The sequence below is a fragment of the Micromys minutus genome, assembly GCF_963924665.1.
Source record: "Micromys minutus genome assembly, chromosome: 22".
Classification (NCBI taxonomy): domain Eukaryota; kingdom Metazoa; phylum Chordata; class Mammalia; order Rodentia; family Muridae; genus Micromys; species Micromys minutus.
The window spans coordinates 46,283,038-46,309,433 of record NC_137957.1 but is presented as its reverse complement, the minus strand read 5'-3'; the positions used below and the strand labels follow the sequence as shown (position 1 = coordinate 46,309,433).

Here is a 26,396-nt window from a genome sequence, read left to right as displayed (position 1 = left end):
TCAAACTGACAAGAGGATCAAATGTCCTACTTAACACTGCTGTCAACACACTGAGAAGAGGGAACCTCAGCTGAGGAACAGCCTTCATGAGGTTTTCCTGCAGCATGTCTATGGGACTTCCTCTTGGTTACTAAGTGATGTGTGGGAAGGCCCAGCCTGTGTGGATAGTACCTTCCTTAGGCAGGTGGGCCTGCCTGGGCTGCATAATAAAGGTAGAGGAACATAGGCTGGGAACAAATGGCTTCTGCTCCAACTCCTGCTTGAGCTCCTGCCCTGGCTGCCCTCAACGATAGATGGTGGCCTGAAAGTGTAAGCCAAATAAACGCTTTCCACTCCAAGTAGCTACTGATCAAGGAGATCACGGTAACAGAAAAACAGTCTATATTACCCACATGTAAACCAGGCCAACAGAAGAAATGTATTAAATGAATCTGTCCACCTCTTAAGCACATGATCAGTGGAAACCGATACTTGCTCCAACTTTTCTAACAAATCTGGAACAATAGCAGAAATAGCTATTGTTCCAGATTTGTTAGAAAATTTGTTTAATAGCAAAAAAGTTTCCATTTCCTCCCTTTTCTACATCTAACAGAGACTACTGAGGTCTTTGTAGAACAGTTTAGACAGCAGCTTCCGGACTATCTCAAATATCAAGTATTTCAAGAGAAACTACCGCACTGAGTCAAAAGGGAAGAACAAGCTAAGCCACTAAGTCAGAAGTCAAGCTACTAGCCTTTAAGCCAACAAAAGAACCAGCATGTTTAGAAATCTAGAATAAAGCTGGTGTGACATATTCAGTTTTATGAACTGTTTGTCCAACGAGTCATCAGAAGACAGAAGTCTACAGCAGAGCACTCAGAAAAGAAATAGAGCAAAGAAGGGGGGAGGGGGAGCACCCAAGTCACCCACATACCTGGGTCTAACGGACACTCGTTCAGTCTGGCAAACTCTGCTGGCGTTTTCCCTGTCAGGACACAGTTGGAACTTCGGAGCATGATGGGCATCCTGTGTAAAGTGAAACGGAAGGGCGTTATCACACATGACTGACAGAAAAACTGTGCAGCAACAGAGGGCCTGCATCCCCTTGTAACCACCCAGAAGAGGAATTCCACGAGAGAACCACGGGAAAAACCAAGATTTCCCCAGACACATCTTCTGGCACAGATGACAAGGATCTACAGCTGTGCTGGACAGTGACGATGGCACAGCTCAGAAGAGAACACTAAATGGGAGACGGTGTCAAAGACTGTCATCTCAGGGAGACTAGGAGACGAACTCTGAGGGAACGCTCTAGAAGAGCCACATGAGAGCAATCTGAAGCACACCTACTCAGACTCCTGGACAACGTACTCAAGGCAGAAAGGCTGTGAATCTAACATGTCTGAAAGCCTTCACAGCACTATCTACACAGAACAAATAGAGGACCACACAGAAACAGATGACAGTCAGCAGAAACACAGCGCAGCTGAAGAGAAGGCTGGAAACAGTGAAGGCAGGTCAGCAGAGGAAAACTGCAGACAGACAGCACTGGGGAGCAAGGGGACAGCCTGCACCTGGTACTCTGACATGGAGGTCAGCTAGGAAAGACACTTTCCAAAGTCTTCAGAAGATGGAAAATAAACATAAAGTCAAAGTCTGGGGCTGGAGGGATGGCTCAGTGGTTAAGGGCACTGACTGTTCTTCCAGAGGACCTGAGTTCAAATTCCAGCAACCATATGGTGGCTCACAACCATCTGTAATGGAATCTGATGCCCTCTTCTGGTGTGTCTGACAACAGCTACTGTGTACTTATATACATATATCAGTGAATAAATCTTTAAAAAAATCAAAGTCTGACATGAAAAGATGTATGTTGCACAAAGGAAAGCCGAACAAGGGACTGGACTGATGACTTGTGGTTAAGAGCACTGGCTGTTCTTCCGAAGGACTCGGCTTCTGCTCCCAGCACCCACATGGCGGCTCACAGGCTCTAACCCCATTCCAGGGGATGTGATAGGGGATGTGATGCTGGCTTTGGCCCTCCTTTGAAACCAAGTACACATGTAATACATAGACATATGTGCAGACAAAACACCCAAGAAAACAAATGTAAGTAAATGTAAACTTTATAAAACAACAATGATTTTGAATTTATGGATTAAAGGAAAAAATTAAAAAAACAAGACAAAAAACAAAGGCTGACAAAAATTTAAAAGTCAAGGACAGATTTGACCTATCAAAGCTTCCTAAGGTCTTACTCTTCCTAGAAAAATAAAATTATATTCAAACCTTGTTAGTTAATGCAGTTTAATTCTAAAGCAACATAACCAGAAATGAGACACATGCCTTTCAGAGCAGACAGAAGAGAGAAGAAAAAGCCCATTTAAATGTAGTAAAGGAGGAAAAATAAAAATAAAATGTTGGAGGGATTTCATATGCAGAATACACTGATGGAAATATATGTAAATATATGTGGTGGTTTGAATTATGTTTTGCCCAGGGTGTGACACTATTAGGAGGTGTGGCCTTGTTGAAGGAAGTGTCATGGGGGCTGGGGAAGGAATGCTTTGAGACCATTCTCCTAGCTGCCTGCCTGGGCACTGCCATGCTCCCACCATGACAATAATAGAGCTGTAAGCCTGACCAATTAAATGTTGTCCTTTATAACATGGTGTCTCTACACAACAATGGAACCCTAACTAGGCCACATATAATTCTATACATGTACACTGTGTGTGTGTGTGTGTGTGTGTGTGTGTGTGTGTGTGTGTGTGTGTGTGTAAGATGTAAATAAGCTAAATTACCCAACAAATTAAAACGAAATCTAGGTTCACATGGTTTACCTCAAGGAGACCAAAATCATTTTAAGTTCAGAGCTATTTCTGCAGAAGACTCAACATCTGTCCTTAATTAGAAAAACCAGGTTTCAAAGTTACTAGCTAATACTCTCCTTTATTTTTAAACTTGTTCTAGGAGATAGTAACCCATTCCAAAACTAGTGCTACACAAAGATAAACATCTAGGAAGACTATGTACAGGATCCACCAAGACGCAGTGCAGGATTCAGTGAACTCCGAACTGACCCACGAGGCACTCATTGCTGGGGTCAAGAGAAGAGAAGCACTTCCTCAGCTTTAGAAAATGTTCTGCAATTATAAACCACAGCTCTTACCCTAAGGATCCACAAAATAATTCTATAAGCTAGGAGCCATTTCCCAACCCTTCAGTGAGGCAAAGAGGACTTAATTGGCTTTGAGGTCATATCATGGCAGTGTGGCTCCAGTAACAACCTTGCCTCTCACCTGCCAATGGGTAAGGCGTTGCGGATAATCCTCTGGCTGCCTCGGGTATACTCAATGTCCACTGTGATTGGGGCAGAGTATGTCATGTCCCTCAGACGGCACTGGAATAGAATCAAACAGTGAGTGACCCTCTTCCCTTCAGCAATCCCACTAAGACTACAGTCTATACCAAACTGAACTTTCCCCACTGAGCTGCTGACACACTGCCTCAGGGCACGGGTAGGGGGTGACATCATGCATTGGCCTATATAGAGATACAGCACGCCTGGTGCTGCCAGTCCAAAGATGGATCAATAATCCTAGGAGCTACTTTCTTCTCACCCGCTACAAATCACTAGTTTGTTTCCTAATATTTAAAAAAAAAAAGCAATCAGATTGTTCCTTCTTGAATTCAGTCTATAGAAAATAATTAATGGTCGGGTTGTTCAAAAGGTTAACAATGATGAACGTAAGAAAGATATGTATATGCATATAAACTATAGCACAGAACTCCTTACCTAGAGATAGTGTAAGCACAAACCATTCATCGCACCAATCTGGCAACCTCTGAATCTTCGGGGGATTTCAGAAGTTGTTGGAACATGTGTTAGCTTGGCATGAAAACAAGCTAAAGGATTCCTTCATCCTTTATACACTGCGATACCCAGCTCCTACACGGAGGTGGAGGACCAAGGACACACAAGAAGATACAGGAAAGCACATGCAAACTCCCCAGTGGCTTCAACAGCATCAAAAGAGCATTTCTTAGAATTAAACACGTAATTCTCCATGTGGCATTAAATCCCACCTGTGGCTTCCACTAGAAGTTACGTTTAGACTTCTTTTAATTCTTACAGCAGTGTCTGAGATTTTAAAGTTTAAGTTTTCTATTCCTGACTAGTTAAAATTGCTTATGTAGAGCTGAAGGAATGGCTCAGAGGTTGAGAGTACTGGCTGCTGTTCCAGAGGATCCAATTTCAATTAAAAAAAAAATGTTTAAGAATATTCATTAAGAGCAGACACTAGGTCAAAACAAAGTCCAAGCAAAGTACCTCGTGAGGCGACACTGGTCTAGTTACATTGAAGCTTTCTTCAACATCAGGAAGTCCCACATAGATATTAAGATATCTGAAAAGCAAAGTATTTCATTATCAATTATACCTTTTCAGAAAATATACAGGTGTGATCGTTCAGTCTTTGACAAGTGCCTACCTTGCTGAGGATGACAAAATTGACAATTACATACCTTCTTGAACCTTACAAATGAGGGAAGACGCTACTGAAGTATTTCTGTGGTGTGTGCATGCGCGTGTGTGCTGTAGGAATATGCACTTGTGTGCACAGGTGCTCCTGCAGAGTTTCTTCCCCTACTGTTTTCTGCCTTATGTATTTTTAAAAGATTTTATTTATCTATTTATTGATTGATTGATTGATTGATTATATATACATACACTACAGCTATCTTCAGAAACACCAGAAGAGGGCATCAGATCTCATTACAGATGGTTGTGAGCAACTATGTGGTTGCTGGGATTTGAACTCAGGACCTCTGGAAGAACAGTCAGTGCTCTTAACCACTAAGCCATGTCTCCAGCCCTCACCTTATGTATTTTTAAAAATTATTTTTATTTTACGTGTTCAGATGTTTTGCCTGCACGTAAATACACACCCTGTGCATGCATGACACCCGCAGAAGCCAGAAGAGGGCACTGAACCCTAGAAACTGAAGTTACAGAGGGCTGTCAGCAATAATATGAGGCTTAACTCTTAAGTCTTAACTTAATTCCTAAGCCTTCTCTCCAGCCCCTTCACCTTATTTTTTGAGACAGGGTCTCTCACTGAACAGAAAAGTCACCAATGAAGTTGGCTACATTCAAGCTCCAGGGATCTGCCTGTTTTCATACCCCAAGTGCCGTGGTTGGACGTACACACTGCTATACACAGCTTTTATATGCAGGTGTGGGATCCAAACTCAGTACTTCATCCACACAGCCCTCCCTCTGGACTCCTAAATATCTCTAAAAGACACATATTGGAGTTATGGTTCCATAAACATGATTCCTAATGAAAACAGCAGCATGTAAGGTACCGCCTGTCACAGGTGAGCACTTGGGATGTTGGTGTATTAAACAAAGGGGAGGACTTACAATGAGAACAGGGAGCAAACGTATGCTCATTGGTACAAAAGAAGAGGGGATAATGGGAAACTAATGGTGTTCTTGACAACCAGAAGTATTTGGAAACTGGGTAAAAAGAACTGGGAGGAGCAGGTGGTGGTGGCCCATGGCTTTAATCCCAGCACTCAGAAGGCAGAGAAAGACAGATCTCTGAGTTCAAGTCCAGCGTAGTCTACCGAGTGAGTTCCAGGAGAGCCAGGACTACAGAGAGGAATATCTTTAAAGCAAACAAAAAGAACTGGGAGGGAATCAGCAGCTTTTGAAGATACTGTGTGCGCAGGTCTAACCCTCTAATGGAAGTATTCTGATGTAGCAGCTTGATTGTGTCCTGTATCCCAGAAAGCTGAAGACAGAAGGGGTTGCAAACATCTGTCCTCTAGTTAGCAAACATTATTCTTGCAGATGGATCAGTAATCCCAAGGTTACTCTGTATAGAATATAGAACTGAAACTTTTTAAAATTAATTATTGATAACAAGAGCCAAACTTCTCACTGTCAGGAGTAAAGTCACAGGAAGGGAAAGGAAGCTGGTTAGAATGAGTTGGTACTGTTGGCTGAGACTAGAAGAAATCAGTCTAAGGTCTCCAATATAAACAGAATGGATGGGACACAGAAATACACACGTGTGCATGAATGTGTTAATGCATTTACACGTATTTAATAGTGCTAAGTCCTTAGTGCCTATATGGTCACCTTCCAATAAAAGGGGCCAAAGCGTGTTGGAGAAGTGGTTGCTTCCCAGATGGAGACAAGAAAAAAACGATATATATATTGTATCCCATGGTTCCAGAAAGTGACGAAGTAGGTAAAACACCATGAGAGCATATTTTGACAGGACATGGTGTCAAGTCAAAGAATTTCCCTAAGGCAAAGCTAAGATAATCTGAGCAAGAGAATAACCAACGACAGAAAAAACTAAATATCCGCGAGCCTAGACTCATGATATTGATATAGAGTAATCTACAGAAAGGCACGATGATGGTGTGGGAATACTAAAAGCAGAAGGCATGATGGGAGAGACTTCCCTCACAGTAGCAGCTATGATGGACAAGAATCCTCAATGCACACCAAAACCAGCGGTGAGAGGTTATACACGTAGCTCTGTGTACGGCATTTGTTCCACAAATACAAACCCAGGCACGAGAGGTTTTTTTTTTTAATTAAATAAAATTAGCGATGAAAATATTGACAGTTGCACTGTCTAAAAGATCTCCCCACAGATGCTTGTTATAAAAAGAAAAGAAATCACATCCTTGCAATGGAGAATTCTGAAAGGCAGACACTATGTTATTCAAGTACGCAGTGCTAAAAGATACTGACATTGTACATGACATGAATCAATAAAAATGGCACAAAAAATTGCTGAAATGTTCTTGCTAAAATGTGTAACTTAATCTAATCATGAGCAAGTATCCAGACACTCAGACTGAAGGACCCTCTCCAAACCTGACCAAACTATTCAAAAGTGTCATGGCCAGGTAAGACTATCAGGTTCAGAGATGAAGAAACCAAGACAACCTCAGGGCTGGGAAGATGTTTCAGCACTTTCAGACCATGTACTACTGATCTTGAAGAGGACCCAAAGTTGGATGCCCAGCACCACATCAGGCACCTCCAAGAGATCGGATGCCCTCTTCTGACCTCCATGGGCAACTGCACTCAGCTGTGTACCCACAGACTAGAAGCCATCTTATTACAAGGTGAAAACAGATTCATTCCTGTTTTATGTAAACTCATATTTGACTAGGGCTTGGCTCATCTTCTAGACTTTGACATGTTCCACGACCTCTAGGCTCTGCCCTGATAAGATGTTCTGCCAAATCATTTTGAATGTTCAGTCAAGTTCCTACATAACCAACATTTCTCTGGAAATTCCCCAACCCTTGAAAACCTCCTAGTCTTACAGGTTTGGGGCTACATAAACTCCACTGTCTCCTATGTCTGATGCTGTTTTCCTAACCCCCACTTTATAAAGAAAAGCGTGCATACTTTGGCCACAGAATCTCGGTAATGGTCTTTACTCTTATTTGGTAGAATTGACAATAGTAAGACAGCCTAACATGGGCCAGGGACTGATTCTGGCTCAAGAAACAGGACACCTATGGGAAGAAACATCAGGTCAGGCTCCTTTCAGTGGGCAGTACTACAATGTGACTTTCTGGTTCTATACAATGTAGAAACAGGCTGTGCAAAAAAATCCTGAATGTTTTTATCATTATTAATTATATATAAAACTCAGCAAAGGCTTACATAAAAGAATTAAAACAACAGTTTTAGTAACTTTTCAATTAGCTCTTACAATGATTTACAATGAAAGTCAAATACGTGCACTTTACCGCTAAAACAGTGGCATTACAAGAGATCTGACAGTGAGCACATTTACCGCAGTATTTGAAAACAAAAAGAGTCACCAAAGAGCAGTTGGTTTCTTACTTTAAGTACCACATGGGGTCAGCGTCACTTGTAACCTTTTCATTGGCCTTCATTATCTTCTTTATCTGCGGCAGGAAGTGCAGAGTTAGGGACAGAGCTCTTGCTTGCAACGGGTCCTCAGTTTACACCTGGTCTTGACTCTGGATGCTTACCTCTACATTGATGAAATAGTTAAAGGAATCTATATGCTGCTTCACCAGACCTTTCACCTACACAACAAAAGACAGCAACAAACAGCTTACACGAGTCACTCAGGCCACGAACCGTCAACGTTTCCCCAGTACAAGGGAGGGCAAGATTAATAAATGTATTTATTAAGAACAAAAATTAAAGAACCGTCTAATGACTTATCACATGAAAAATAACTAATTATTATTAAATAGCAAGCAATTACCTTTAAAAATGCCGGGAGCAGCCTCCATTTTTCCTGTGGATCAAACAATACACGCATGAGAACATGTGTAGTGACCACAAAACACAATTACTGTGGTGTTCCAAGTTTATCACAAGAGTTCAGAAAGAAGTAAACCAAATGGGACATTTTATAATACAGTTGCTATTGTAAACATCAGGGTTCTGTGGTGTACATGCACATAAACACATACACAGATATCACAGGTTTCCCTACATATAATAAAACACTTTTCAAATTTATTCTCATGGTCTAAGTGAGAATCACAGCTTGGAAAGAGAACTGTTAGTCCGAGCCTGGTGTTCTTTGTGAACCAGAGCCTCAGGCTACCTCAAGGCTTCTGCAGGTCAGTACTCATGGGTGTTTGCTTCTCCACTGACAGACAGCTAACTGCCACGCCTCCTGAGTTTGAGGACTGGCCTTGTAGACCACTACATCAGGGGACAGCCTCTTTTCACTTATCCTATTTGCTAAGGGAGCCTGGACAGCTGGGTACAGCTGGGTCTAAAGTCAGAATACTCTGTGGACAATTTACAACTTAAAAAAAAAAAAAAAAAAAACAAGGCTTTAGGGGCTGGAGAGATGGCTCAGCAGTAAAGAGCACTAGCTGCTCTTCTAGAAGTCCTGAATTCAGTTCCCAGCAATCAAGTTCTGAGTTCAATTTCCAGCAATCACATAGTGGCTCACAACCATCTTCTAAGTTCTATACTACATGAAGGTGTATATGCAGATAGAATATTTATATTATATTATAAAATAAACTTTATATAATAAATTTATATTTATATTATAAAATAAACTAAAAAAAAAAATCAAGAAAACAAAAACTAGCTTTAACTTGAGGGACCTGAGCGGCAGTGGCAAGTTCTGAGTGGAGTCTGAGTGACGGGTGACATTAATATCTTGTGTGTATTGACTGGCTCGCTCTGGATGCTGGTGGGAATGGGCAAGGCTGGAAGCAGAGCAATGACTTAGCTAATCGACAGCCCAGGCTGGTAACAGTACAGGTAGGAAGTGTGAAGTTGTTTAGCTAGCAGACATAAGCTTGAGCAAAGCCAGTAAACGGACAACAGACTAGACAGATCCCTGGAGAAAAGTGAAGCTAAAATGAACGCTAGGGTTTCTGGTCTGAGGAGGCAGAGGCACAGAGCCAACACTGACAGTATGAGAGGAAGGGGCCATGTGTAGGGGCAGCAGGTTGTCAGGCGTCTGAGATATCAATTAGACACTCAGGTAGAAATGTCTAACAGGCAGTAGATGTCTGGAACTTAGAAACAGAGTACCCTGGGGTATAAATTATGGATTAGTTATTAAAGTCAAGGGACAGTGAGATTGCCCAGGAGCAATGGAAAAGTTGCACAAAATGAGAAAAGCTGAACCGGGTGCGAATCTTTAATCCCAGCACTTGGGAGGAAGATCTCTGTGAGTTCGAGGCCAGTCTGGTTCCAGGACACTCAGCACTACACAGTGAGATCCTGTCTCAAAAAATGAGAGAGAGACAGAGATGGAGAGAATATGAATATTTCTAACATCTAGAAATGATGTGGGGAAGCCCAGAAAACAGGCAAGCCAGTCTCTAGTAATAGAAAGCAAGAGTGGTTTCTTGGGGGGAAAGGGGCTGAAAAGTTGTAAGAGAACTTTTAGGGGTGATGGAAATATTCTAGAGCATATATTGGGTAATAGTTGTTTGGGTATCTGCAACTATCAATGCCAAAGCAAGTGACACCCAGTATTTGTGTAATACTATGTTCCTTTATATCCTGTTAAGCAGAGAAAGAGGATGAAGACCAAAATTACAAGCTGGATTAAATTCCTACACTGGCTTCCATCTGGCCTGGCCTACAGGACTGTAGAAGTCAGTAGGTAAACTCTAATTCAACATGGCTGGTGCCCACATAACAATGGGGAATTCGGACAGACACATGCAGGGACACTGTCAGGTAAAGATGACAACAGATGTCAGCATGATGCTCCTGTAAGCCAAAGACACATCAAAGGCTCAGTAAACCAGCAGAGGCTAGGGAAGAGGCACGTGCTGGATTCTTTCCCAGACTTCTGTAAACTTCCTTTTGGATTTACAGCCTTCAGAAATGTGGGAAATTAAACATCTGGGTTTTTATACTATCAAGCTGTAGTACCTTGTTACAGTCATCCTATGTACTAATCTAGCTCTTCAAATTCCTGCTGCCATATTTCAAAACTTCCCCTCTGGGTCCAGTGAAATTCCTTCTATCTTAAAGACAGGAGAAGTATAAAGTCCTTGTGGAAAACTCACTGTCTTTCACAAACACAGACCTTTTAGTCTCCTCTAGAAAAAACAGGAAACCCTCCCATACTTAATCACCCCAACTCCTGGAGGCATACTCAGCAGCCTTCTCTACTGGTTTGTTCTCACTCAGCCTCTGAGCCAGGTGTAGTGGCCCAGGCACTAGCAATTAGAGGCAGAAGCAGAGTCTCCCCTATATCAATTCAAGCCTAGCCTGGGCTGTGTAAAACCTCCATGAGGCGAGAAAACGTATAAATAACATTAGGTTGGTGAAGGATTTCAAGGATGCCAATAGAGAGAAAGCCTAAGAGTTGGCAACAGAATTCTAAACATTAACACCATTCCAGGGAATGGCTTAAATTTAGAAATATACAGCCCACTGCACTTAGAATGTGGTGGTTTGAATAAGAATGGGCCCAGGGGCTCATGAATTTAAATGCTTAGACACCAGGGAGTGGAACTCTCTGAAAAGATTAGAAGGACTTGGAAGTGTGGCCTAGTTTATGGCCTTTTTGAAGCCTGTGCCAGGAAAGCCCCTGCCAGGTCCCCTGTGTGTGTGTGTGTGTGTGTGTGTGTGTGTATGTGTGTCTTTCTATCCTCCTCACCCCCAACCCCCCTATTCCCAGCCTGCACACAGACCAGGGTATAAGACTACTTCTCCAGCACCATGCATACCATAATGGACTGACCTCTGAACCTGTAGGCCAGCCCCCAATTAAAAGCTTTCTATTGTAAGAGTTGCCTTGGTCATGGTGTCTCTTCACATTCTTTTATTTTACCAAATCTGGCCAGTGCTTACTTGTCCACCTCTTTCCCACCACTGCTTACTGTACCTGCCCTGTTTTGTTTGTTTTTGTTTTGTTTTGTTTTGTTTTTGCTCTCCTCTTGTATGCTTATACTATCTTTGGTGGGTTTTTTTCTAATTTAACTTTCAAGTTTAATTTGTAGATTAAATTTTGTGTGTCAATCATTCTTCCTTAGAAAGGCACTGGCTCCTTCCTGCCACAGTGTCTGTCACTGACCTTCATGTGTTTCTAACAGTCTTACTTGCTGGAGTGGGGGGTTCTCAGGTCTGAATGAACATAATGAACGATGTTACTGCCTTTGCCAAAGAGGGGCCTAGAATGACCCCAGAGACTCAGAAATGGACACTGCACTTGTTTATACTGATCATTCTCAATAATTCGTGGGAAGTAAGCACCAATTTCATTACTGAACTAATGAACAGTAATCTATATGAACAGCACTTACTAGAGCAGTATTCTAGTATGCCAAGTTAATAAACAAATGCCATTTCCTTCTAGCTGAGCCTATTTACTATTCAAGTCCCCAACTGTATCTTCTCTAGCACTCTCTAGACATTTTATTTTATTTGAACTAATCGTTTCTAGTATATTTTTCCTTCATATTATACCACGGTAGGAAAAGGTACTCAAGCTGTGGGGTCAGTTATTATTCATTGATAAGGTAAAGAAATACTAATCAATCTTACTGAGTACTCCTGACTTCAGAAGCCATTAGCTTACTAGAGGAGGCATGTTAAGCAAATGGAATGACACGTGGTGGGTGCTGTGATAGAAGTGTGCAGTGGGGTGGATTATGACAGATGCTAGCTAAACTGCTATGCATGGTGAGTGAATGAGGGAGGCATTCCAAATAAAGGGAGCTGCTGAGCAGAAGCGCACAGGGCTGAAGGCGCTGGCGGAGAACACTGAGGTTGTCTGCTATGGGTTAGATACGGTGAGGAGAGGGAGGGAGGTACACTGAAGAAGCTTAAGGTAATGAATGAGGTGATAGCAGATTCCAGTGAGCTGGTACACTGGTTCAAATGCTGGGTTAGGGTTAGGAAAGACAAACAGAAGGACCAGACAGCACTGTGGTGGTTCCTTTGGAAGACACTGAGAGTCACATGTGATGCTGCAGTTAAGGACTATTGGGAGGAAGGTTCAACACCGTAATCTACAAAATTCTCACTGGAGAACTGTACCGTGTATTTTCCCTAATTAAGAAAATCTTGGAATTCACTCTTCAAACGCTCTGTGAGACACCAAGATTGTGATCCTCCTACCTCCACATTCCAAATGCTGGGATTAAAGTCGTGGGCCCCCACACCCTGTTGAATTGTGACAGTAGGAATCAAGCCCTGGTGTTCTAGAAGAGCAACCAGTAGTCCTCAATCCCTGAGCCACCTAAGGAAGTTCTTAACATTCACACAGTCACTGATCATGTCGCTCCTGTTTAAGCTCTTCAATGGTACTTTACTATTCCCAGGGAGAAAGTCTAACACATTTCAGAACCAGAAACTTATCTTTTACAGCACCACTGGATTTATTTCAGTTCCTCTGAAACATCTGATTGATAGTTTGGCTGAGGGTCGTGTTCAGACTGTCCCTCTGCCTGAATTTCTTCCTCGACCATCTTCAGTCCTAGATCTATTCTGTGCCAAAAGACATCAAGGCTCAAAGAGAATTTATATATCCTCTCAGGAAACAAAATCATGTCAGCAACTGCACTTCATCAGGCAGTTCACCGTGGAGCAATTATCACTTAACTTTTAAGAATCTGATGCAAGCTATAGGGGCAAGTCAGAAAATACAAGATCAAAAATGGGGGTGGGGTGGGCGGGGGAATATTCAAGGTACTTAAACTAAGCCTGCAGTACAAAGAAACTCTGGACTTAAAGGTCCTTCCAGGTGAGATCGGAAAAAGATACTTGTTCCTCAGAGAAGAATACACAAGGGCCAATTCATGCCAGCGCACACTTGAACTAGAAAATCACCAGAGAGCTATTGGCTGAGCTTCTACTCTGAAGACGCTATTAAAAGATCTCTATTCATGCTGCTACAAACACGCAGGATACAGACTTGGTAAAGGCTCACACATGGGGAACTCTGAGCATGTGCAGAAGTTCTAGGCATGCGCAGAAGCCTAGGGTCCCGCCCTCGTCCTCCCAAAAACTGTCCCGGCAACGCCTCCTCAGTCGCCTCCAGCTTCTTCCGCTGCCTGCGCTCACAGCGCTTACCTCCACAGTCGGGATCGGCGCAGCTAGCTGCTCCGGAGTCAGGCTCCCAAACTCCTCAGCGAGCACGTCCATTCCATTCACGGTAAAGGAAGACGTCGGCAGAATGTTCACATCCGCCCGTGCAGCAAGCAAACAGCACGCGGAGAGCGGTGTGCGCTGTCTTTAAGTGTCCCCGCTGCGCTGAACACTTACTGGAGGCGCTTCAAAAGGTTCCGCCTGGTCCGGGCCTAACCTGCGGAGGAACCCGGAAGTGACCTGGCCGGATATGGAAAACTGCACCCTCTGCTGTACTTCCGAGGTCTCGCAGGGCTAATCCGAGATTCCCAACAGACTGTCTTATTTCCAGTGTCCCCAAAATGATTGAAAATATAGTAGTTCTAACTGTATAACTAATCTGAAAAATGACTCGATAATACACAATGGCCACAACATGAACCTCTAAAGCAGATTTTTTTTCTATTTAACTCAGTCTAAACTATGTATGCTTCATAGTACAAAAGAGAAAAGTACTTTTCGTGTTCAATAAGTGGTTGCTTAAATAGTTGATGATACCTGTGTGTAATGGACAGCCATTAACTGCCATAGGAATGGCCATAATATGGTGGGGAGAAATGCTCTAGTGTCAATAAACTGCCACAAAATAAGTGTCACTTAAACTCCCAGATGTGTGATCTTGGAGTAAAGTAACCCCACAAAATTAAATGGGTAGGAAAAAACCCAATAAATTATATTAGAATGGCTAATTAACGGTTTGGGAGAAATTACATCTAAATCCTATGTCAATTAAATATTTCTGTATACGATAACAAAACACTAGAAGAAAATGTAAGAGGGGGGAATTTGTACTGTGCATAGGTTTGTTCCCCACTACAACAAATAAACCAGGGGTTGCCCATAAACCTCCCATGGTAGCCCACACCTAGCATTTAGAAGCTAGAAGTAGTAGGGTATCCTGAAACTCAAGGGTATCCTTGGCTATCTAGCAAGTTTGAGGCCATCCTGGGCTACATGAGAGCCTGTCTCTAAAGAAAAGATAATGTATTAAGAACATTGACTTGGTGATGGAATTCAAAGATGGCAATGGAGGAAGCATAAGAATTGCTAATAGAATTTTAAAGTTTTAGCATTACATTAATTAAAAAAAAATTAGGCTACACTGCTAAAAGTCTCTATGAATAGTAGTAACCCATGCACAAAGAGTTGGTAGAAGACAAAGGGGTTTGTGACTGAAACTTGACATGAGCTCATGCATGTTCGATGGGAAGAACAATCCCGTGGGAAGAAGTAAAAGATGCCAACGGTTGTTTGATGATAGTTTCAGTTTGGGAAAATACGGAAGCTGTGGGGGTGGATGGAGTCACATGAGTGTGCACAATGCTGCTGACCATTTAATACTTCACCTATACAACTGACAGCATCTAATAGTTGAAATCATAAGGAACTTCTTAAAATGTCTAAGTATAAGCTTTCTGATGTCTTTATTAATCTGGCCCCAAGGTAATCTGCTTACCAAGATAGCTTGTTTAACGTCAGTGCTTGTATCTTCTAAATATTGTGCTGGTAGATTTCTGAAACCAGGTGATGAAAGAAAAAAAAAAAAATACCAAGATGGCTCAGAGCTTGACAAGCTGGGTTCAACCCCCAAGACCCACATTGTAGATGAAGAATCAACTTAAGAGAACTGTCCTCCGTCCCCACACTCACATATAAGATAAATTATTTAAAACTAAGAATGATCAGCCCCTACCCTTAAATCCTTAAGATTTACTCAGAGAGAGACTATATTTGAATGATCCCTGAGATTTAAACCAGAGAGCACCCTATTTAGAGTGTAGTCTGGAAGGGATTGTGAACATGATCTATAGACTGCAGGACATCCAGTGTGGCTCGGTTGTGTTGACTGTGTTCTACAAAGTCTGTTTGGATTTCCACTATAAAGATGGTTCTACTGTAAGCCAGATCACAGTCATCTGGAGAGCTAAAAAACTCAGCTTTCTGATTGGCAGGCTGGAGCTGTAAATCTGCACCTCTAGCAATCTCTCTGCTGCTGTAACCTAATACCCTAGCCACTGTACTGCTCTAGATCCTCGGGCTGTGAATGAAAAACGCCTTTCTTGTTTGTTCCTTGAGTTTGTGTTTAATTCATAATTCAAAAATAAAATTGTAGTAGGTAATAATACATCTGGCATTGCATTCCTGAAAGCCCAAGTTTTAAAAGTTTCTTTTGTAATGAAGGACATTTTGGAAGAAGTAGTCCTAATCTTCCATGGCTACAATTGGTTGACAGGGATGATGTTAGCTGTTAGGCTACAATCTCTTGTGTACTGGCTGGTTTTGTGTGAACTTGACACAAGCTGGGTTTATCACAGAGAAAGGAGCCTCAGTTGAGGAAATGCCTCCATGAGATCCATTTTCTCAACTAGTGATCAAGGAGAAAGTTTTCATATATATATATACACACACACACACACACACACACACACACACAGTTTATTTACTCTAAACAGCAACACAGACAAAATGCCGTGTAAACACAAAGGAAGTGGTGCAGAATGGAGATTCTGGCCAACTTTGGATCTGAGGCTCATAAGCAACAGCCCAGGCTTCTGAGAAGGATGGGGGCATGGAAGAGGGAGAGTGTGGTTCTGTCATATAGCCAGGTGGAGGCCAGAGCTCTGAACAGTGGGGACCGTGCCTGCATCCGAGCGTGACATGAAGAAACTAGCTCCTAGGGGCTTACCAAGTACAAAAGTTTATCATTTTACAGCAGTTGAAATACTGACATAAATATTAAAAGCAAGTTTTACTTAATAATCAGAAATACAGAAGACTGAACAAATATGCCAGTGGCGGAAATGGAAAATGGCACCCACGCAACCCTCCCAGGCAACTAGTAACTGTACAAAGCGACTTTGATCTGCAAAACGTAAACAAGTTCTTGCCAAGCCAATCCCTTCCTCGTCACGGGGCCGCTGCTTATGCGGGGACAAACTTCTTCGCTTGTGCGTGAACCCTTTTCTCATATTCCACTCTGTTTTGGCAGTAGATTGTGTAGGCCTCTGCTTGAGCTAGGTCTTGAATATTTGGTTCATTTAGAAGTTCTTGAATTCCCAATAAGATCTGTTTGATCGTGATAGCTGGCCTCCAGTCCTCCAGGATGGACAGGCACACTGTGCCAGAAGGATACACGTTTGGATGAAACAGTGGTGGCTCAAATTTACATTTTGGTGGTGAGGACGGATAGTCATCTTTGAAAGCATCTGTAGCTTGAACAAGCCTCCTTCCCACAGAGTTGCCTTCTTCCTTCTTTCTGGTATAGCACACTCCCAGTTCATCAAGTTCATCATGCCATCAGGGTTCTTTGTTGGGACAAAGGGTGGCTCTTTCTCCAAGCTTTCCTTTCCTAGGCAAGTCGGCTGAGGGTAATCCCCAACATATTTAAAGTCCCTGGACTGTCATGGTGGCAGAGGTGGCAGCGCGCCTTTGTCTCCCTGATTTGGTTTTCAACAGTCAACTGTCATTTTCTACTGCACTAACCAGATAGGAGAGATAAAGGGAGATGTGGTGGGAACCAGTGTGAGATTTCTGCCAAATTCATAGTATATCACGCATTCTGGAACCGGGGAAATGACCACAGGATGTGTTCGGGAACCTACTGGACATACTGTGAGTCGGACATCATTCAAACTCCATATCAAACTCTAAATCGCCTGTCCTCCATAAGCCCATACTTTAACTGGAGGGCCACATGTTTCTTGAGATCTCCTGGGATCAATGTCAATTCAGAACCAGTATCCAATAGACCCTGGAAAGTCTGTTTATTTTCTTTCCCCCAGTGCAGTTACCCTTGTAAAAGGCCATAGGTCCTTCTGGGGAAGAACTGGAGAAAGGCTAACAGCAAAACTTTTAGGTGTCTGATCAAGATCCTGCCTCAGGGGAGCCTGGCCACCCCTTCATTCAAGGGGTTCTGGGTCTGCAAACTGGCTCAAGTCAGGAAATTGGTTCACTGGCCGAGATTGCCTTTTGCCACCATCCAGTGTAGCCTTTCTTTCATTTGAGAATTTTTCTGTTTATACAGATCAGATATGCAGTAGGCTTCCTATGTATTTCATGCCTGGAAACACCATGACTGATTAGCCAGTACCAAAGGTCTGAACGAGTCATGCTATTATAAATTTCACTTCTCCTGTGCTGGCCATTACAGGGTATGTCACCATAAACATTGTTTTGTCTCCACTGTCCATTATGATAACTACCATCACCTTGTCTCTGGCGATCCAGTGCTGACACCTGGCCCTTGTTACCTCGGGGGCCCGATTCAACCCACTGCATTCAATTCATCCAATTGAACAGCAGCATCTCCAACTCTAAGATCTGGACAAGGAAAAGGGCACGAACGAAACCCATCAAGTATGCTGGTACCCTCACCAGCTTGAGTCTTGCAGGATTTATGAAGGGCATGACTTTTGGGCCTTGCATTGTGGAGGATTAAATTCAATGTATCCACTCTAGCATTGCAGTTTCCCTGAGCCTTAAAATCCCTTTATCAATACTAAGCCAAGGGATATTAGGCATCTCCAACTCCTTTTCAGTAGGCCATCTTTTGATAAACCAACCATTCAAACTTCTGACTCCCTTTTTAACTGTTCGAGCTCCCATATTAAACCTAGAATCTCCACTCAGAGGGCCCATGTCAATAAACTCAGCCTCATCTAGTTTTATGTTTTCCTTCCACCATTATCCCACACCCTTAAAATCCATTCCCACACATATTCCCCAGACTTCTGCTTGAATGAATTAGCAAAGTCATTAAGCTCCTTAGTGGTGTATCGCATTTCCTCATGGACTACACTTTCTACCTCCCCTCTAGGGGCCTGTTTTGCTTTGAGTCTGGTTATGGGTCTAGAAGAAACTATTGGTGGGCCTTGAGAAACATCAGTATTGTCTTGTCTGGCATTTTCTTCAGGGAAAGTCACTGCTGGTTTATCAGACTCTGAGGAATCAATTTCCTCATGTGAAAGAGGCATTAATTCAAGGGTGAGGGTACTACTTCCTCAGGTGCGGTAAACCCTTGAGAATCTGAAGACTCAAAATTCTCAGCTTCAACAGGGCCTTACCACACATGGCCATCCCAAGTTATAGGATCCCATTCTTTGCCAATTAATGCCCTTACTTTAACTGCTGACAGCCTCTGAGGCTGACTTGAATTTTCACTGTCATTCTGTCAACCTTATAATGAGGGCTTCAGTTTGGTTTTCTGCAGCTCAAGCTCTATGGCTGCTGGAGAGAAGATTCTATTCAAAGATACACCCCGAAACCTTTTGACTGTTTACTTGCTTCTGGATCCTTTCGATTTTACAATACAGGTCATTCTTTTCCTCCATCAGTTTTTCCAGAGATACTAAGAACAACATGCCAGGAGAATAATTTTCCGACTTTCCCCCCAACTTGTAGAAAGCTTGGTACACGGGATCACCTAATTCATCGTCAGTTACAACTGATGGATCAAGATAATCAAAGGTATTAGCTTCTTTTAAGTTAGCTATATAGTTTTCACCATGTGTCTTCAATATTCCCTGAGCTCTTAAGAGAGGGAGTATCTGGAAAGGTTTCAGTAGATGAAGGTGATGGTGAATTATTAAACCAACTCCAGATTATTAAACAGTTCATCTTTATACTTCTGCTCCTATAGAACCACTCGCAGTACCAACTTCTGAATTAGTCAGGGTTGTCTAGAGTCACAGAACTTATGGGTAGTTCTATATAGTAAGAGAATTTGTTGGTGATTTACAGTCTGTAGTCCAACTCCCCAGCAATGGTCAGCAGCAACTGTGAATGGAAGTCCAAGGATCTAGCCGTTGCTCTATCCCACAAGGCAAACAGGCGAAGAGAACCTTCCTTCTTCCAATGCCCTTATGTAGGTCTCCAACAATTAAAGGTGTCCCAGATTAAAGGTGTGTACTTGCTTTGTCCCAGATGACCTGGAACTCAGAAATCTCCTTGCCTTAGTGCCCTGAGATTCATAGCCACTATGCCTCAAGATCTCCATGCCAAGATCCAGGTCAGAAACTTGTATCTTCCAGCCTCAAGATCAGGATCACAGGTGAGCCTTCCAATTCTGGATTGTGGTTCATTCCAGATATAGTCAAATTGAGAACAAGGAATAGCCACTACAGATAGGTCAAGTGGGAAGAAAGACCCCAAGAGAAGGAGAGGTAAATGCTGAGTTAGCATGTGTTAGCATCACAACAGTGGAAAATGCTTTCGGCTGGAAGAATCAAGGAGCCATACAACCAAGCAGCTAACAGCTCACAATCCAGGATGAGACTCTTTGCTTGGGTTCAGATACACTTAGCAGCTCCATGGCCATGGCCTTCACACATGAAAATGATAAATGGGCTGTGCAGCCGCAACTTACAAATGCTCAGGATAGGCCCTGCCGCACGGCAAATGCCCAGGGTTATTATTTTAGCATGTTCCAAAATGGAGGGGTGTGTGTGTGTGTGTGTGTGTGTGTGTGTGTGTATCTCCAGTTGTCCCAGCACACCTGCAAGAGTAACTGCTGAGACAGCCCCAGGTTCTTTCTTCATAAGGCCATGTGCTGAGTCCCTTAAAATATTAATGAGGCTCACATTTTAAGCTTAGAAATGAAAATGAGGCTTCATTACAGAAGAAGCACAGGAGACAGCTTTGGAGACACCCTTATCATTCAAGGGTGTTTTGTTTTATTGGGATTTTTTTTTGTTTGGGTTTTTTTTTTGGGGGGGGGGGTAAAACTGATGGGTTAAACTAAATGATTGCTAAGAGAACCAAGCACATGTCAAGTTTTGTCACCAGCCTTTGAACTTGACATCAAGGACAACCACTACAGCCTTCTCTATACCCTTGAGTTTTTTCTGCCAGTGACAATATCGGGCCTAATGAGCCGTGGTTCTGATGAGACATGACAAATTTTGTTCATATGCAGTTAAATACTTAGCCATCATTTCTCCAAACACTAAAACCTCTTGAAGCTTGAAAGAGGTTCAGGACTTATAAATTCCAGTTACTAGTAATACATGCTGGCCACATTGTACTGTCCTTGGCAGACCATTTGTATTAGGGTTCTCTAGAGTCACAGAATTTACAGAATGTCTCTGCATTAAAGGAATTTATTGGAATGACTTACAGTCTGTAGTCCTACTAACCCAACAATGGGCAGCTGTGGATGGGAAGCCCAAGAATCTAGTAATGGCTCAGTCCCACAAGGCTAGTTATTTCAGCTGGTCCTCTGTGGAACTGGTTCGAGCAGAGGTGCTGTCAAGTGAAGAAGTGAGTCTTCCTTCTTCCAGTGTCCTCCAGCATGAGGTGTGGCCCAGATTAAAGGTGTGCACAGATGCTGGATCTGGGACTTGCTTTGTCCCAGGCTGACCTTTAACTCAGAGGTCTCCTTGCCTCAGTTTCCTGGGATTAAAGGTGTGTGCTACCTTGTCTAGACCTAAGCACTGTGCAGCCAGACTTTGCTGCGTCCACTCCCAGCTCTGTTGGTTCTTGGTTCTTGGCCCATTCCTATGAGCACTTCTGATTTTAGCCCATGAATTATCCTACGAATGGAAGGGTTCAGTGAACTTTACCAGCAAGAATCAAATCTGTTTTATAGCCCTTACTAATTTTCACAACTTTCTTTCTATTGGAGTGTTTACAATTTTTGTTGTTTAGCTGGGTGGTGCTGGCAAATGCCTTTAATCCCAGCACTCAGGAAGCAGAGGTAGGTGGATCTCTCGAGTTCCAGGCCAACCTGGTCTACAAAGGGAATTTCAGGACAGCTAGGGCTACACAGAGAACCTTATCTCAAAATTGTTTTTTCAATATATATTAATTATAATAATAGATTTCATTATGAAATTTTTTCTCTCTTCTTCTTTTCTTCTCCTTCTTCCTTCTTAGACAGAGTCTCTGTAGCTTAGGCTAGCCTTGATTTGGGATCCTTCTCCCTCAGCCTGCTGGATGCTTGTACTATACAGACTGTACCACCATGCCTGGCTCATGATAATATTTTCACCCATGTATATAATATACTTTGATTACACTGATGCTCCCATTACTCTCCCATCCTCTTTAATTTTATTAAATAGTCCTCCTCCTTAAGTCTTCAGTATATACACAGGCTCTGCATGAGAGGGATAAACATGTTATTTTACAGATATTGCTTATTTTGTTTTAGAAGTACAGATGGTCTCAGGAATGTTGTGTACGGATTATGCTAGTCTTTATGGTTTAATTTTAGTATGTGCCAGAGTGAGCACTACCTCCTTGATACACGGTGGGCGCTCCAGAGGCGCTTATTAAGGTAATGCACGGTAATGACACCGAATCTGTAAAGCTCTGAGAAGCAGCACAGAATCATCCCAGAATAAATAATAAAAAGGGCTCAGGGCATCTTTACTCCCAGCATTGAGGAAGCAGAGGCAGGCAGATCTCTGTGAGTCCAAGGCCAACCAGGTATACATATCAAATCCCAAGCAAGCCAGGGCTACAGAGGGAGCCCCTCTCTCAAAAAAATAAAGGAAAAAAAGAAAAAACAATGCCCGATGTTCCACTCGGAGATGCCAAGATGAGTTAGTAAAGAGAAGCACTGATTATGCTGAAATATTTTTTAACATTTTAAGATGCAGTTAGTATGAACAACACACGTGTTAGCAATAAAAGAATGAAAAGATTACCATGTCCTCTGTTTAATAAAGTTTTTATTACAAAACAACCATGTTAGGAAAGCCATAAAAGTAGAAGTAAACGTTTAAGTAAAAACTAAATAAACATGCCAAGAGCTATGATTTAAAAATCCTAATAAATGTACTTGGCTAAATCCAGACCCAAGACACAAATTTACTTTGCCACTTAACAAAAAATGAAGCAGAATGCCCTTCATTTTCAATGTATTTTTAAGTGTTTGCACATTGTATTCCTGCAGGCAACTGCAGTATAATCAAGTATATAAACAAAAATCAACTCCTTTCAGGTTGAATAAACAAGTCACACAGACATGTGCAATATAGTCCAGGACAGCCAGGGCTGTTACACAGACATGCTGCCTCAAAAAATCTCAATATAAAGGTTTAAGAAAACACCAGTCTTATATAAGTAATATAATTCATTACAATTACTTTTCTTCATTAAAACTATCTGCTTTAAACACAAAAGGGATATGTGGCCTTTCTGTGGTACTAACATTACCAGATTACACAGAGTCAGTCTAACACTGCTCTAGGAACAGCGCTGAGAATGTGCCGCATCTACAATACCACTGGTGGAAATGGACCATGTACCAAGTGCTGGTCTCCATCTCTTCTCAGGTGCCAGCTTCGCTTTAGTTAGTTGGAAGTGAAGCATCTATCTTCCCCATGGCTTCATCCCGGAAGAGCAGCTTTCGGAATATATTTGCATAAAATGGTCCATACACCTGTTTGTTGAGATTCACAATGTTTGCATACTGGCAGCCCAGCACTTCCAGCTCCTGCTGAATGACATCAAGGCCACCTGGCACAGGAGGCATGCTCTTCTGAGTGCTTGGAAGACAGAGCAGGCTCTTCATGTACAACTGGATCCGTTTATCTAAAGGGAAAGAATGATATCTTCACCTGTCCCGTTACTGAAGTACATAACTTTTAGTAATAAGCAGTAAGGTTTCCATTTATCCCTGCCTGTGCCCAAGTGGCATTATAGTTCTTCCCATTAAGGATTAAGAGAACTTTGTCATCTGCACATCTGAACTGGCTTTGTGACTGCTTTTGCTAATGAATTGTTATGGAAATGCCAGGATACCAGCTGCATCCCGAGCCTCAAGATAATGACTGACATCCGCTTTCCTCCCACCATCCATACAAACAAGGCTGGAACTGCCAGGAGATGAGACCAAGGGGAGAAAGCCAGCTCTCCCAGCTCTCCCAGCTCTCCCAGCTCTTCCAGCTCTCCCAGCTCTCCCAGCTCTCCCAGCTCTCCCAGCTCTCCCAGCTCTAAGGAGAGCCCTGTAGATGTGCCACCTCCCAAGCTCCTGATGGAGCCCAGCCAACAATGGATACATAAATGAGTCTGACAAGGCAAAGACCTTAGCTGCCCTATCGACTCTGAGAAGTAAGTAAAGCTCAGACTACAGGGTGGTAACTTATACCATGAGAGATCATTGATTAGGAAAAAATAGTGCTTTTCTGAGCTACAATCTTTTATAAGTCAATGCCCAACATCTACAATCATCACTGAAGCTGGCACTGCCAACTTAGCCAAGATCACGTTTTTTGGGTGGCGGCTTGTTTTGTTTTTATAAAAGCATTTTAAAATCAGGAATTTCATACTGAAATCCAAATTTTTGGTTTGACAAGAAGAGAAGCCTAGAAACCAAGCACACTTGGGATTTTAACATAATATCTAGGGTGTTTGGCCGCACATCTAGGTTTCCAGAGACAGCTGAAGTTCATGTTGCTCTGATATAGTTAAAAACAATACTCCCCAAAGCACCCTCGCTGGGAAATTATCTAACCACTCTGTACAGAAGACACCAAGGAAGAGCTGCTCCAACAGTGTGCATCAGTCACTGTCCCTAGCTGCCTCACTGCATCTGCCCTTGTGACCACCGTATACAAGCAAATGCACATGTAGATTTGGCTACAGTCACATCAGATAAAGTAGTACCAACCAGGCCCACTACAACACATGCAGCTCCAAGGGCTCTCTTGTCTTTGGAGGTAAACCCCTCATAAATAAGAATGTTTACTATTAACACAGTCCACTGAGCATAGGCAGTTGACATTAAATGAAACCTTCTTTTCCTCCTTTGGAGAAAAGGTCATGAAGCCTAGGGTGACCTCAAACATACAACATGGCTGAACTATGAATCCTCTTGCCTCCACATCTCAAGTGGTGGGATTTATGGGGATATGTCAGTATGCCTGGCTTTTGACATTTATTTTTCAATCATCTTTCCCCACAAATTACACTGGAGCAGAACTGACCACAGAACTTCAAAGTTTCCAATATCCATGCTTAGTCAGGATTTTTCCTCTTACTAAACTGCTACCCCATCCCATTCCATTCTGTCCAGAGCCTTTCAATGCTGAGTCTAAGTGGCTTCTCTCTGTGACCATCCTGACTTCCTCTCAGTGTGAATGTGTTTCTCCTATCTTAAGAGAGTAAGCTCTGGCCGAGGGTGGGCACGAGGAGTGAGGGGGCTATGCCTTTTTTTCTTTGCATTCTTGGCCTGATAATACATGGTACAATGATTCTGACTAAATTAAAATGAGAAGAATGAAAAGGGCTGTAAATACCGAACTGAAACAATGGAAGCCTGGGAACCCAGCCTGAAGAAGGCAAGAATAGATAATATGTGTTCATCTGTGTGTCTGAGCAAGGAGAGAATTACTCATGTATAGCATGTACCACTTACGCTATTGAAAAAAAAATCACCTCTCACAAATGTAATGGCTATGAGCATGCATAGACACAGCATATAATCCATAGATACTTTTTATTCATTATATATATGTATGTACATATATACATTTCCATATATATATATATGTGTGTACACACACACACACACACACACACACACACACACACATACACGGAAGGAGTTTGACTTGAAAGAAAATTCCTATTATAATTTCCAAAGGTTATGGCAAGGGGGGAAGTGCAATGCCCTTGGCAACTGTGCTCACATCAATGGAACACAACGGGTGCCATGCACAGGAAGAGCCCATGACAATGCTGGCACGGCCTTTTCTGTATGCCAAGGTGGAAGTGCTCAATCTATGCTAACTCCGCATCATTCAAACCCCAGTGACCTTTCCCTGGGGACTGGCTGCCTCTTTCAAACCTGCGCCTAACTTCATCACAGACACAATGTACAACACTTTATCACAAGAAAGCCTAAAAACGAAATCCTTTCAAAATGGTTATGATGTCAACAAGTGGCTCTGCCTCCTCTTTGGACAATAGTACAGAAGCATTTGCTATTTGGAAGCAGCCAATTGGAGTCCCAGCCAAAGGCCTGTCCCTGGCTCCCAGAGTCAAAAGAGACACTCAAGACAGTCACTCAAGTAGCTAAGGAAATGATACTTTGAATAAGATTAAAAAATACTTTCAGTGTGCAGAACAACAGGCAACACTGCCTGGGCAGAGCTGAGAAACAAAAGCTGCTTTACCCAATTTTAAGAGGCATCTCTTGCCCCTCCCCCCTCCCAGTTGCTATCCAGGGCACAGACACACTGAGTTCAGGCCACTCAGGACTCCAGCTCTGTCTTAACCACAACAATTAGGAGCACGAGCCCTTGACCCACATAGGCAGGTAAGAATCCCAAGTGTGCCATCTACACACTCAGTACTATGTAGAGAAAGAGCAGACAGCAAGCATGCCCTGTGCTCATGTCTGTACACTAGTGGGAAGCCAGCAGCACGTCCGTTTCCTCAAGAGAACAAGAGAGCAGAGTTAGGTCAGATGAGAGCTATAAGGGTAAGGGGCTGTGACAAGTGACTGTGCCAACTGCCCTTATCAACTGTCTCCCCTAGGGAGCAGTCTAGATTGACTGTCACACACAATGCTATACCCTGGCACTGGTCCTTTCTGGGGCTAAGGTGAAGCTTTGGCCCATCTAAGTAGCCTGAATTCCTGGTACCCTATGTTCCCAGCAATAAGAATAAGAAAAAACCTTGCAAAGCTCTTCCATCCACAATAAAATGTGCCCACATTATCAGGATGCTGACACTGAACTTGGTAAGTTTACAGATTAACCCTGGAATGTTAGTCTGTTCTAATTCCAACTCTTTCCTCCTCCCAGACTGTTTCTCAGTGTCT

The 26,396-nt window shown here is 42.7% G+C and overlaps 2 protein-coding genes and 1 pseudogene across 4 annotated transcripts in view; all 3 read right to left on the bottom strand.

Moving 5' to 3' along the window:
• The window catches only part of POLR3B (RNA polymerase III subunit B), an 88,126-nt gene extending 74,410 nt beyond the window's left edge, over positions 1-13,716 (bottom strand). The window contains exons 1-7 of the mRNA XM_080935283.1: positions 13,571-13,716; positions 8,265-8,297; positions 8,023-8,079; positions 7,871-7,935; positions 4,313-4,388; positions 3,282-3,382; positions 914-1,005 (exon numbers count right to left, since the gene is read on the bottom strand). Coding sequence (XP_080791409.1) covers positions 914-1,005; positions 3,282-3,382; positions 4,313-4,388; positions 7,871-7,935; positions 8,023-8,079; positions 8,265-8,297; positions 13,571-13,642 — 496 coding nt within the window. The 5' untranslated portion in view covers positions 13,643-13,716. The remainder of the gene's footprint in view (positions 1-913; positions 1,006-3,281; positions 3,383-4,312; positions 4,389-7,870; positions 7,936-8,022; positions 8,080-8,264; positions 8,298-13,570) is intronic.
• Positions 13,717-16,546: 2,830 nt separating this feature from the next.
• On the bottom strand, positions 16,547-17,006 carry LOC308434946 (SUMO-conjugating enzyme UBC9-like; annotated as a pseudogene). The gene has a single exon. The product of its transcript is annotated as an SUMO-conjugating enzyme UBC9-like (transcript).
• Positions 17,007-22,279: 5,273 nt separating this feature from the next.
• The window catches only part of TCP11L2 (t-complex 11 like 2), a 33,707-nt gene continuing 29,590 nt past the window's right edge, over positions 22,280-26,396 (bottom strand). For both annotated transcript variants that reach the window (XM_080935185.1, XM_080935186.1), the window contains exon 10: positions 22,280-23,161. In XM_080935185.1, coding sequence (XP_080791311.1) covers positions 22,917-23,161 — 245 coding nt within the window. In that variant the 3' untranslated portion in view covers positions 22,280-22,916. The remainder of the gene's footprint in view (positions 23,162-26,396) is intronic.